Raw genomic sequence first — 13,809 nt, forward strand, 5'->3', positions numbered from 1 at the left:
GAGAGAGAGAGAGAGAGAGAGAGAGAGAGAGAGAACGAAAGCTCCTGGCAAAATTGAAAGTCTCTTTTTTCACTCTGGCAGACCGTTGGTTCTTTTCCTCTTTGAGGGTGAACACAGCCTATGCTCACGTCCAGAGAGGGGGAAATAATAACAAAAATGATGAAAAGTATTTCTGAGATGACTTTATTTTGATTTGAAGTTTTATATTCTACTTCATCTGCATGGCACAGTGCATTAGAAGGAGCACTGGACTTGGCCTTAGGAAGATCCGGGTTCAAATTTCTGAGACTTACTTTTTTTCAACTGTAAAATGAGAGTAACAATACTTACACCACCTATTTCCCAAGGATGTTATGAGGAAAGTGTTGGGTAAACCTTGAAGTGTTATATAAGTGTGAATTACTACACATCTGAACAGTAGAGATAATACTTATGCACACATATGACCTACATCAGATTATGATGATTGGGTTGGCTATGGGAGAGAGGGCATTGAGTTAGGAGTTTGAAGTTAGGAGACTCAGATTTGTTTTCCCAGGTCAACTGTATGATCTTGAAGCAAGTCCCTTTATCTCTCTGAGTCTCTGTTTCTTCCTCTGTAAAATAAGGGGGTCAGGTTAAATGATCTCAAAGGTCCCTTTCAGTTCTAGCAGAATGTGCTTCTATGAAATGAGTGCTTCTAGCAAGCATTATATAAATGCCAGCATCTAGGTGGGGCATGGTGGACTTGGAGTCAGGAAGATGTGAATTTAAATCCTGCCTCAAACCCATGTTAGCTATATGACCTTCGGCAAACCTCTATTTGTCTCATTCAGTTTCCTCTTTTGTAAGATGAGGATAATAATAGCACCTACTTCCCAGGGTTGTTGTGAGGATCAAATGAGATAATATTTGTAAAGCATTTTGCAAACTTTAAAACACTATGTAAATGCTGTTATTATTAAGTGATCATTAATATGATCATTCTCCAGAATTTCAGCTAATTATTAATATGGAACTGTAGGATGTTGCAGATGGATAAGAGCAGTGCAGGTTTTTGTTTATTGCAGAGGGAGGGTAGTATCTTGGAAAGAATGCTGATCTTGGAGTCAAAATATCTGGCTCTGAGTCCCAACTATGCTATTTATTAGCTTATGTGAATTTGGGTGAGTCATGTCTCTTCTCTGAGTCTCAGTTTACTCACTGATGGTGTTTTGTACTCCCAACTTCAACTGGTTATTGTGAAGAGAGCACATTAGTCTCACCAAGCTTAAGTCCAAAGCTATATGATGACTGCTGCTGGTCTGGAGGCCTGTGCTTGAGACATTGTTATCGGGTCAGCTGCCTTGGCCTACCTGGATTCCTGGAGACATAGATCCTCATGGCTTGGGCTCCTGGACCAGACAGGAGACTCCACCCTCTGCAACTAGAGTGGAAATGAACCAGTGAAAAGACCCAAGGCTCAGGCTTGTTTCTTTGGGGGAACATGGCCTAAGGGATGAAATTGACCCTCAGGCCCTCTCCCCTTAACTAAATAGTGAGTAAAATAGCCCTTTACCCTCAGATATAAATGTATAAAAGCCGCTACAGGTGCCAAGTCAGACTGTTTTTAAGATGCCAATAGTTCTGGCTACATACCTAATGGAAAAGTCTGCTTCCAGCCATTAGGCCAACACAGGATGTCCACATGTGCTCCAGTCCTTCAGTCTCCTGAAAGTCATCCTAGTGTCTTCCACGTGGATGACAGAGTATTTGGTGGTCTAGGTATGCCCTGAACCCTCATTGCACTCAAAGTGCTATAAAAAAAGTGCTAAAAGCTCCCATTTCTCTGGTGCTTTAAGATTTATAAAATTCTTTTCTCTCAACCTGAGCAGTAGATGATACAAAGTATTATTATCCCTTTGTTATAGATTAGGAAACTGAGACTGAGAGAAAGCAACTTGTCTGAAGTTAGAAAACCAATAAGCATGGGATCCAGGCCCAAAATCCTTGTCTTCTAACTTATAGTCCAGCATTCATCCATGCTATATAAATGGGAACTATTGCATGCCTTATTCAGGTCTCAGATTCAGAGATTGTGGTTTGGGGCCCATTATATCTTCATGCCTGCACGTCATGTTTTACAAAGTCACCAAAACAGTCAGTTTCAAATGCCTCTGACCTTACTAAGTGCCTTTCTTTAGATTAATCTCATATGATTTCCCCAGATTCCTTTCTGTTCCCTGGACTATCATTGTCCAGAGCTATCCATGTCAGCACTTCTCATGCCCCCTTGGCCTCTTTCAGAGGTGACTCATCATAGAAGTCCTTCTTTCTTCCTCTCTCCATCCCTTCCCCCTCTCCCCTGGCCCTGAATGTTTGACGACTGTAGGTTGTTTCCTCTGTCCTTAGCAACATATTGTAAAGCACCAATGCTAGGGCTTTGGATTCCTCCAAGAACCTTGTGCTTAGATAGCTGGATGCTCCCAGGGAAACTAAAACCCCATTGCATGGAGCCGTGTTCATAATTCTCTGAAGAATGTTTTTTTCTATGATACTTTGGTATCTGATAGCAGGGATATGTATTGGCAGCCATAGCTTGGAAAATGAAGGAAGGTCTGGGAACTCTACCCTGTGTGGTCAGTGACATGTTCCTGTTGAGTAAAGCTTTTCTTTGGCATTTGATCATAATAACAATACTAATAATAGTTAACATTTATATTACTCTTTATAATAATCATAACAATTGACTTCTGAGTATCACTTTATGATTTGCCAAAGCACTATACATATATTAACTCATTTGAACCTAATAGCAACTCTGTGAGGTTGGTAACATTGGTATGATCTATTTTACAGATGAGGAAACTGTGGCTCATAGAGGTTAAGGAATTTGTCCGCAGTCACACCCAGAGAGTGAGTGCCAGAGGCAGGCTTTGAGCACAGGTGTTCCTGACTCCTAAGTCTATCCACTAGGCCATAGGTTCCCAAAGTGGGCATTACTGCCCCCAAGAGGGTGCTGGAATGATCCAGAGGGGTAGTAGTAGCCTCAGATGTAATTGGGGGGGCATTGAATAAAAATAAAAGGGGTAGGGGAAACATAAGGAAAGAAGAGAAGAAAGTTTTGAAAAACTGTTCATACCATGTTTCGTCTGTTGTGTAACAGTTAAAGTCATAGTCATAGTGATTACATTATTTTTCAAATAAACACACAAAATGCAAATTATAACCCATCAGTGGTCAAGTCTGCCAGCAGGTCTTAACAAGCAAGTGTTGGCAGGCTAGTGTGTTACACATTGTCAGGAAGTCCAGCATGCATTGGTAGGAATATGTGAGTGTAATGACTTGTTTACAGTATGACTCTATATGGTTACGTGGTCCAATATTGTGTCATCAAAATTTCAGTGGAAGAAAAAACACACATCTGCAATAAATTATTAAATTTAAGATGTGTCATTTAAAAAATTATATTTTTTGAAATGATGCAAATTTTAAAAAAGTTAAAGGGTTAAAGAAAGTAGATTTCCAGGGGGGCATTGAGTAATTTTTTTAAAAGGGGGTGGTAGGCCAAATAAGCTTGGGAACCCTGTACTAAGCTATGCTGTCTCTGTGATGTGCATGGCACTTGAAGCACAGAGGGTTTGCTAACCTGGTATTTTTTTGTTACAGAGCCAGATTACGCTCATGGATATCCCAGTATTCAAAGCTATACAGCCAGAGGTATGTTCTTCATGCTAGCAGAGTAATATTCATATGTTTTGAGGTTTTTATGGGGAAACATTGTTCTTGGTTAGTTCTTAATGTTATTGACTAAAAACCTCATATTTCAAAAAGCTATAATTTCATCAGTGTGGGTATACCCCATCTGCATCCCTTTCATGTGTTAACAGATGACTGTTATGAGTTACTCTCTCTATATTTTGTAGATGTCTCTATACATGCATATATGTTGTCTCTCTCAACTAGATTGTAAGTGCCTGGAGAGCAGAAATTATTTCACTTTTGTCTTTGTATCCCCAGCACCCAGTACAGTGCCTGATACCTAGTATCATAGGTTTTTAATAAATGTTTGTTGATAAATTATGTCTGAAAAGGAGTCCATCCTCTGGTGATTGAACCTTTCTATACTTGGCTGGGTGGGGCCTCAGACAGTGGTCACAATAGTTTGTCTCTGAGCCTATGCTTAAATCCTTTTCATCTTGCTCAAATCTCCTAGAACTTGTACCTGGAGCCGGTGAGAACTCAGTATCTCTCTTTGCCACAAGGAGGTATCAAAAGAGGAAGTCATTAAAGATGTGCCATGGTGGTCTCAACGTCTTCCTTGACATCTCCATGAATGCCATTCCACTAGCTTAAGGCTGGGCTGGGTTGGGTAGCTGAGGGAGGCCAGGCATAGCCACATCCTGATTGGGCCCAGGAGATGTGCTGAACTCCACAGGGAAGAGGACTTTTGTCTGGGATCTCAACTTTTTGGGGCTGGGAATCTGCTGCAGACAATACAAGAGGAGCCCAGCATAATTAGGGGTATTTGACCAGGCACCTACACATTGCCACCTCTTTTCCATAGTTTTACTTATTAAAATAATTTCTCATTCTTTATTAGTAGAGGTAACCATTGTAATTGTGGGACATATTTTGGGACAACTTTCTCCCCGAAGAAAATGTTCTCTTATAGTTCATCCAGAATATCAGAGTTTGCTTTGGTTCCACTTTTGGAACTTTTGGTTTTACCCATTATCAGATTTTTCCAAGTATACATGGTAAGCTTGATGCTTCATCAAATGTGAAGTTTCTCCAAAAGACAACGCTCATTCTTTTCTGAGTCTCTTAAAAACATTCCTAGAAATATGTGTACAGTTCTAGATTTGAATTAATGAAATCAATTACACAAGTATAGAAGGAGCAGGTGGTAAGGCAAGATGTATGTGTGGGTGTGCATGTGTGGTTGGTGTATGTGTGTGTGTGTGTGTGTGTACGTGTGTGTATGTGTGTGTGTGTGTTGAAAGATCTGGGGGTATGAGTAGACTCAAAAATCAATGAATCAATGTGTGATATAGCAGCCAGAAAAGCTACTGTGATCTCATACTATGTTAAGAGAAGGATTAAGGTCCAGACTCCAGGAAGTGTTAGTCCTGCTGTTCTAGGCTCTGATTACACCACATTTATAATATTGTGTTCAGCTTTGCCTCCCATATTCTCAAAAGGACACTAGCAACCTGGAATGTGTCCAGTGTAGGACAACAAGGATAGGGAGAGTACAGCAGACCACGCAAGATGAGGATAGGATGTTTATCCTGAAAAAGTGAAGTCTTAGGAGGGGAATATGACCATTTCCTCCAAATATTCGAAGGGAGATTACAGTAAAGATGATAGAAATAGAGCTAGAACAAACCTTATCCCCTTGTTCAGCCCCTTCATTTTATAGATAGGGAAACTGAGACCTAGAAATGTGACTGGACTTACCCAGGATTACAAAGATATTAGGCAGCAGAACTAGGTGTTGAACATAGATCCTCCCTGCTGATCCAATGCTTTTACCCAATATATTGTGCAGCCCCCAATTCAATTAAATTCAATAAATATTTTTTAGAATGGGTATTTACAATGGGATTGGGCTTATTTTTCTTGGCTTAAGATAAATAACCAGAAGTCCCAGAGAAGTGGATTTGGGGCTCAGTATAGGGACACATATCCTAACATCATTAGTTGTCTGACAACAGAATGGACTCCTTTGTGAGGTAGTGAACTCACTGCCCCTGGAAGTTTTCAAGCAAAATATGAATGAGCATTAGTTCTCTAACAAGTGTTAGAGTAAATGTAGTGGGGATTCTGGATCACAAAGGGGTAGGACTAGATGGGCTCTGATATTCTTTCTAGCATTGAGATTTCATGACCATGGTTCTTTTAATGTCTAGGAATGGAGAATAAGTGATCCTTGAGTCTGGGGCTTACGTTTTTGATTATTTTCTTTTTTAATAGTCTGATGACTCAAACTATTTGAAAAGATAGGCTTGTATTTTAATATGATGCTGGACCAAGTGTTTTGTTCATCCATGAATTTATAATTCATTTGTTTTTCATGTGAATAAGCTTGAAACAGCACTGGGTCTGAAGTCAGAGGGTCTGGGTTCAAGTCCCATTTCCACTGTTTATGACCTGTGTGATCTAGTGAAAGTATCCTAACATATCTGGACTTTAATTTCCTTGTCTGTAAGATGAGGGGTTTAGGTTCAATGACCTCTAAGATCACTTCTTGTTCTAAATCTATGATTCTACACAGTAATCTCCTACAGCCCATTACAGACTGAGAAAGAAATTTCCTGTTATTCTTCTTGTAATTATTATTAATACACATTTATATGGCACTTTAAGGATTACAAGTCATTTTTCCCCAAACAACCCCATGAGGTAAGTCGTTAAAGGATTGTTATCCTATTTTACAGATTAGAAAACTGAGACTTGAAGAGGTTAATGGGCAATTGGACAGTGTCTTGGCAATTATCTAGTCCAATCTCCCATGGATTAATTATCAGAATTAAAAATACAACTTCCAGTTACTCTTAGGCTCATGTCTATGGGGAAGATTTATTTGTTTTTATGGTCCATGTCCACAGTAATTCTGCAATTCAAAGTGTAGTTATGAAATGTTTTGTTCCTATGCACACAGTTAGTAAGCAAAATTCTCTAACAATGGGCTGGAAGTTTAGCTCCCAGCCTTGGTCTGGTGAAGGTCTCTCTCTCCTGTGTAGTTCTCATTGTACTCTCATGCCCCAAACAAAGGGATACCAAGCAATATAAGGACAGGATTAACCATAGATGTTTATGAGAAATTATATTAAATCTGGCAATTGTATTCTTTAACAGAATAAAAACACACTCACAATTAAATGGAAATAAGGCAGGGATGCGGTAGGGACCAAGCTCATTTCTTTCAGCACTCTTGCTACTGAAGTGAGTGCCCATGATTACACATAGTCATACAACTCCCCATTTGTCTATTGAGAAGTCATCTCTCATGGTTTTGAAGAGGGGAACTGCGGATGAGGCAAACACTGGCTGTTGCCATCATTGTACTGTTGCCATGGGATGGCTGCCCCCTCTCTCTTCTCCTCTCCTCATACTCCTCCAGAGTCCCCAAAATGTTAGCCCATTTATGAAAAACCTCTTTTATTTTATGTGAAGATTAGTTTTGCATTAGTTTCTTTTTCTTTCCTGAACTGGAAAGAACTACAGATCCCAGGGTGTTTGTAGCCAAAGTGTCCTTTGCCAGAGATTGTCATAGAAGACATCTCACAGGTCATTTAGTCCAGTTTCTGGAATCCTTTTTATAATATTCTCAGTGTTTTCTCATCCATCTTTTTAGTGTTAAGAGTGCTAGTCTAACCCAGTTTACATATTTGGTAAGCAGTGTCCAGGCTGTTGCTTTTGCTGATGGTTAATCATCAGCTCTTCTCTTGAGAGCATTTAGTAGAAGAGAAGTGAGGTACTTTCTAGGAGTTCTGTCCTCATGGAGCAGACTTTAGCCTTTTTTCATTGTTTCCAGAAGCTATAGAGTATAGCAGCATACAAATCCTGCCAGGACACAACTGGACACATCTGTAATAGTGATACAAGATACAACTAAAAAGAGGTGTAACAGCTACTTAAATAGCCCTCACCACCATTAGTTTATCTGGACAATTCATTGGTTTTTAGTGCTGAGTGCTTAGTAGACTCAATAAATTTGTTGACTTGGCTTATGTTTACAAATTGGTACTGTAATATTATATAGTAGAACCATAACCAGTTGTCAAGGATGTTGTTATAGTGTATCTCCAGTTCTTATATGGATTGGACTAGGTGGAAAGATCTGCAGATGACTCATGATTGAACTGTATCTATGCAACCTGTGTGACCCTGGGCAAATAAATTTACAAATGAGTCCTCAGTTTCCTTTCTCCTTCTATAAAAGAGGGTTTTGGACTACTTGATCTCCCAAGTTCCTTCTAGCTCTAAATCCTATCATCCTATTAGTGTGTGACCTTGGTACAGTCACATGCCCTTTCTAAACCTCAGCTTCCTCAACTACTAACTGAAGGGGTTGAATTAGGTAATTGTAAGATCATAGATTTATGTCTAGAAGGGACCTTAGAGGCCATCTGGTCCAGAGGTTCTTCACCTTTTGTGTGTGTCATAGACGCCTTTTGGCAATCTGGTGATGCCTATGAAGCCTTGCTCAGAATAATGTTTTTAAATGTGTAAATAAAATACATAGGATCACAAAGGAAACCAATTACATTGAAATAGTTATGAATATATTAAAATAAAAACAAGTTTATCAGGGTTTAAGAACCCCTGATCTAGTCCAACCTTCTCATTTTACAGATAGGGAAACTGATCCTGAAGGGTTAAGTGACTTGTACTTAACAAAGGTAAAGCCAGGATTTGAACTGAGGTCCTCTCACTCCAAATCTAATGCCCTTTCCGCTGTTCTACTCTGTCTTTCCCCAAAAAAACCAAATGTCTTTCATATTAGCTGTAAAGTCCCTGCAAGCCCTAATGGACAATAAATGTATAACCAATGAGGTCCCTACCTGCTTCAGTATTTTATACTTTAATGTTTAAAACCGCTTTCTTCATCTCCCCCCTCAAAAGAACAACACCTGACTTCCCTTTGCAACATCCCCCATTCCACTGTGACACCATCATCAACTAGTACTAAACTGAGACTTCTTAAGCCCCAATTCCTGCTAGGGTCATTATTTGGTTCCCGTTCTGTATGTCTTCTCTATCTCCTTTCCCTACCACCAAGGTGGGCTTTATCAGTCATTTCCTACCAGCACATTAGGGAGGGCCCACATAGCTTGAGAGGGCCATGACTCAAAGCAGGAAGCACAACCAAGGACAGTTAATGGACTTTATTTAAAGCAGGGCTTCTAGGATGTGATTTTGATGGAGTGAGAATTACCGAGAGGGTCTGTTTTTCTGTTCAGCCACGTTCCTGCCAGTAGCTAGGGTTCAGCTGGTCAGCACTATCCTTTAAAGATGAAAATTTATGATGTTCATCACTACCTGAGAATGGAAATGTTGTCTGACATGACGGCGGCCCGTTTTGACGTCCTGGGGGCCTGCCCCATTTCAAGAGCTATAAGAACAAAAACATAAGACTTGGAGGAAGCCTTGCAGACGATGAGTTCAGGGTTGGCGGAGAGTAAGGAAAATGCAAGTATGCAAACATCACACTGTAGCTGCCCAATTTTCTGGTGACTAAAACAAGTGACTGATTTTATCGGGACTTGGCGGGTTAACACAGATACAGGGGCAGTGTAATTGCTCACAGCTGTGTTTAATTTCCATGTTGTGTGAAATTCCTTATGGCATGGGTTCTGAGGTGCTTTGATCACTACTAGCATAGCAGGGTCTCACTTCATGTGAAGAGGGGAGCAAGAAGCAAAGGTGAGAAGGCCTGTTAGGAGGTGGTTGCAGAAGGCCAGGCAGGTGAAAATGAGAGACTGTAATAAGATGGAGGTATTTGGAAACACAGAGGAGAGGATGGATAGCAAGAGAAATCATGGGGAATGATAATAATAATTCCTATTTCTGTCGTGTTTTAAGCTCTCCAAAGTGATTTCCTCAAAGCAGATCTGTGAAGTCAGTGGTATTAGCATTATCCTCCCCATTTTATAGAAGAGAAAACTGAGGCTGAGAAGGTTGAAGGGTATTAGCCCAGCTCATGAAGGTAGTAGTTTTTAGTTTTAAACCCAAGTGTTCCTATTCCAGGACATGTATTCTTTCCATGCCGCTGTGCTGCCTGAATATTTTTCGGCTATTTGAGAGGTGTGTGATGACTTCAGTCTGATGAAGTTCAGAGGAAATTTAATAGTAACATCTTTTGGGGGAGTGTTAGGGAGGGGGCAATATTTGTCCAATTTGGTATCGTGTCTTTCCCTTTCCCTGGAACATTAACCATCAAATAAATTCACAATTACATAGAATTCCCAGGGTATGGAACTAAATCCTTCACGTGTCAGAGTTGAGTTTAAAATGTCAGAACTGTTTGTATCATTAATGTTGAGGTTGTTGAATCACTTCAACAGAAAACTGTTCTTAAAACAGGCTTAAAAGTCAGACAGCAGTGTCTGCTCTCTTCCTGGCAGGGGATCCACGAGCACACAGCACTCAGCACTCAGCAACATACTGACCCCCGCTGCCTTTGTAGCTGAACTCCTCCAGCCTCTATAAAGAGAACACGGTGATTTCAGACACCTATGGTGCCTTGGCATTCTCAGGGAGAGAAGTGATTTGGAAGCCAGTGGTCAAAGGGTATATGAACTAACAAATTACTTCTCTATGTTTTGCACATAGTGGGTGCTTAAAGAGTGTTTGCTGAATTGAAAACTCACAGGTGTATTCACAGTAGATATCCAGTAAATATTTGTTGATCCAAATTCACCAAGCATTTATTAAGTATCTGCTGAATACAAGAATGCTGTGCTAGGTATTAAGGGAGATATAAAAGAGTAGCTAAGATAAAGTCCATTGCCTCATGGAGCTCACGGCCTAGTGTGGGGATATGGTACTAAATTTGATACCTAATTCCTAATAAAAGCCCTAGAAGGTGTATATGTCACTGTAGCTCTTGTGCTTCTGTGAGATCTGAAGGGAAAGGTTGTTACTGACTAGGATCATCGGGAAAGCTTCATGTAAGAGATGGCATTTGAGTTGAACGTTGAAGGATATAGATGTAGAAGGAGAAGAAATCCATTCTAAACATAGAGAAAAGGATGTATCTGGGGGATGGCAAGTAGTTCAGTTATCGGCAATGCAGAGTCTCTACAGGGGAAGAAAAAGCTGAAAAGATGGGGAGGGAGAAGATTTTGAATAGCAGGCAACAGAGTTTAACTTTTATTCATAAGGTAATAGATAACTTCTAGAGATTTTTGAGTAGAGGAGAAACATAACCAGATCTGTGCATAAGAAGGACTAGCATGGCATCATGTGAAAAAAAAACATTACAAGGGGAGCCATTGGATTCCCCTATTGATAAGACTATATTTGTTCCTGGTGTTGAATTGCTTAGTAGTGCTATCTACTTAGGTGGCAAAAACTTTCTTTTCTGGGTCTTCAGACCCAGAAACCATTTTGCATGAATCACAACTGTCTATTAGGTAAGGAAACCAAAGGATAGAGAGAAGGACTGGTTAGACCAGTAGGAGAAGAACCAAGAGAGAATAGTGTTGTTAAGGCCAAGAGAGTATCCAGGAGGAGGGAATGGTTGATTTTTTTTTTAAAAAATTGCTGTTTTTGTGAAACATTCTAGCTTTTATCGCCTTCCACGGCATGCAGAATGAGAGTCCCCTTTGGATCTCCTGCACTGATGGCAAAAGAATGTAAGTAAGTAAGGGCAGTAAGAATGTCTCAGTAATAAAACTAGAGTGCAGTGCACCATTCTGAGAGCCACATTTTGGGAAGGACTGTGACAAACTGGAGTGTTTCCAGTGGAGGGTGGACCAGAATATAGAAGGAGACTGAAACTATGAATGAGGATCTCTGGAAGGAGCTGGGTGTGCATATCCTGGAAGAGAGAAGATGAGGGAGCCATAATTGTTGTCTAGAAATATCTGAAGGGCTTTCCCATGGAAGAGGGACTAGATTCATTCTAATTGGCCCTTAACGGCAGAGTAAAGAGCAATGGAGGGATGTTTCAGAGAAGGGGGGGGATACAAGAGAAAAATCCCTCATAACAACAGCTGTTCAAAAGTGGAATGGGCTTCTTTGGGTAGTGGTGGGTTCCCAATCACTGAAGGCCTTCAAGTGGAGCTGGATGGCTATTTGTCAAGGCTACTGTAGAAGTGATTCTTGCTTAAGTAGGAGTTGAATGATATGACCCAAACATGCCTTCTAGCTCTGAAAGTCTGTTTCAAAAAATATGTTTACTCCATATTGGTTGTTTCACAATTACATTGTATTCAGATCATTACCCAATCCTCCCTTAACATTGAAAACAGAAAACAAACACTCCACAGTAACATCATTTGGACCATGTGACTGAAACTGGCTGGGCTCTCCCTAGCATTCATTTTCCGCTCCAGCTGACTCCACCCCATTTGGCTTACGTCAGCTCTGGCACTACCCCCTGGCCCAGAAATATATGTCTTAATTTATCAGAATGTTCCTGTGGTACTTGCAGACCCCAGTAACATCATTTTGCCTACCATTATGCCTACACAGAACCAATTAATGACATTAGGATGGGGATGGGGTGGGGCGATGTGGGGGAGTCCCTGTAAGGACAGGAAGTGTTCCTTTTGAATGGTAATTGTCCCATCTGCCCATGAACCCTGCCAAGCTCTGCAGGATAGGCAGGCAAGGGGAGGATCTATGTTTAGAGAAAAAGACTTAGTTGAAAAAATGCTTGGCAAAAAAACAAGAGTTTCCCAAAAGCTTCTGAGGAATTTCTATTTTAATCCTTCATTATAGCACTGACCCAAGGACAGTTGGCCTTTGTTTGAATGTTTTGGGTGTTTAGCTTAGACTGATGAGTTAAAAGAATGGAAATTTTGACTGTCGTCTTTTTTTCTTTTTGTAGGTAATTCTTACTGTGCTAATGACCTGTTCTCAGTACAACAGGCCTCAGGCTCCCACAGCAGGAGATCTCCTATGTCCAAGGGAATTGAGTTCTGCACTACCCTTAGAGTACACCACAGAGGCAGCCTACTGCTCAGGCAGGGCTGGTCCTAGCAAGTTAGAAAGAAAAGTCTGAAACTGACCATGGTGTTGGTGAGGCAACAATCTTCTCCATCCTGGTTACTGGAGCTTAGAGATGTAATGGAACACCGTGGAAAATAAGGCTACTTATAGTCAAGTGTCTTGGGTTTGAAACCTGTTTCTGCCATTAATTCACTATGTGATAGTGGGCCAGTCATTTATGGCAGCTAGGTGGTGCGGTGGAAAGAGTGCTGTCCCTGGAGTAAGGAAGATTTGAGTTTAAATCCAGTCAGATAATTACTAGCTGGGTGACCCTAGGCAAGTCACTTAATCTTTGTTTGCCTCGGTTTCCTCAACTGTAAACTGGAAATAATAACACCCACCTCCCAGGATTGTTGTAAAGATCAAATGAGATAATATTTGCAAGGTACTTAGCATAGTGCCTGGCACATAGTAGGTGTTAGAAAAATGTTTGTTATTATTATCATCATCATTATCTGTTATGAACCTCAGTTACCTCATATGCAAAATGGGAATGATAATGATTACACGATCTGCTTCATAATATAGGAGCAGAGGGTGCTGTGAAAACCAAAAGAGATAATATGTGTAACTAGTGCTTGAGAGGGCTGGTGCTTAAAAGTTATTTGGCAGGCTTTCAGAGGAGTGATTTGGCTTAAGGGAAGTAATAGTCTGGCCCATTGGCAGTGCTGACACAGCAGAGAGAGGAGGATGGGGAACATGTTGCTCCCAAGAAAGAACAGTGTTAGAGGCAAGGAAACAGGGCAAGACAAACTGTCCTTTCCCCGGTGCCTAATGCTCCACCTTGTGTCATATTCTCCTTGGCCCTGCGGTGACTTTTCCCATTTTAGAGTAAGCCTTGCCATGAATTTATTTTTACATCTCCTGCCTTGCTCTTGGATTTGGTTAAACTCTAGCTTGACTCCAGGCAGCATCCTGTTGACTATCTAGTATCATGATAGATAACTCTCACGTTTAAACTCCAGTGGCTCCCTGTTATCTCTAGGGTCAAATACAGACCTCTCCATGTGGCATTTAAAGCCCTTCACAACCTGCCTCCCACCTACTTTTTCCAGCTTGTATTCCTCACCTTCACATACTCTGAGATCTGGCCAAATAGGCTCTGATATTCCTCACATGTAA

The 13,809-nt window shown here is 40.7% G+C and overlaps 1 protein-coding gene across 5 annotated transcripts in view; it reads left to right on the forward strand.

Annotated features, from left to right (window-relative positions):
* The window catches only part of LOC114047108 (ras-specific guanine nucleotide-releasing factor RalGPS1), a 490,091-nt gene that overhangs the window by 15,558 nt on the left and 460,724 nt on the right, over positions 1-13,809 (forward strand). For all 5 annotated transcript variants that reach the window (XM_027867848.1, XM_027867845.1, XM_027867844.1 and 2 more), the window contains exon 3: positions 3,628-3,678. In XM_027867848.1, coding sequence (XP_027723649.1) covers positions 3,628-3,678 — 51 coding nt within the window. The remainder of the gene's footprint in view (positions 1-3,627; positions 3,679-13,809) is intronic.

Source organism: Vombatus ursinus, unplaced genomic scaffold (assembly GCF_900497805.2).
Source record: "Vombatus ursinus unplaced genomic scaffold, bare-nosed wombat genome assembly UNPS02014786.1, whole genome shotgun sequence".
NCBI lineage: Eukaryota > Metazoa > Chordata > Mammalia > Diprotodontia > Vombatidae > Vombatus > Vombatus ursinus.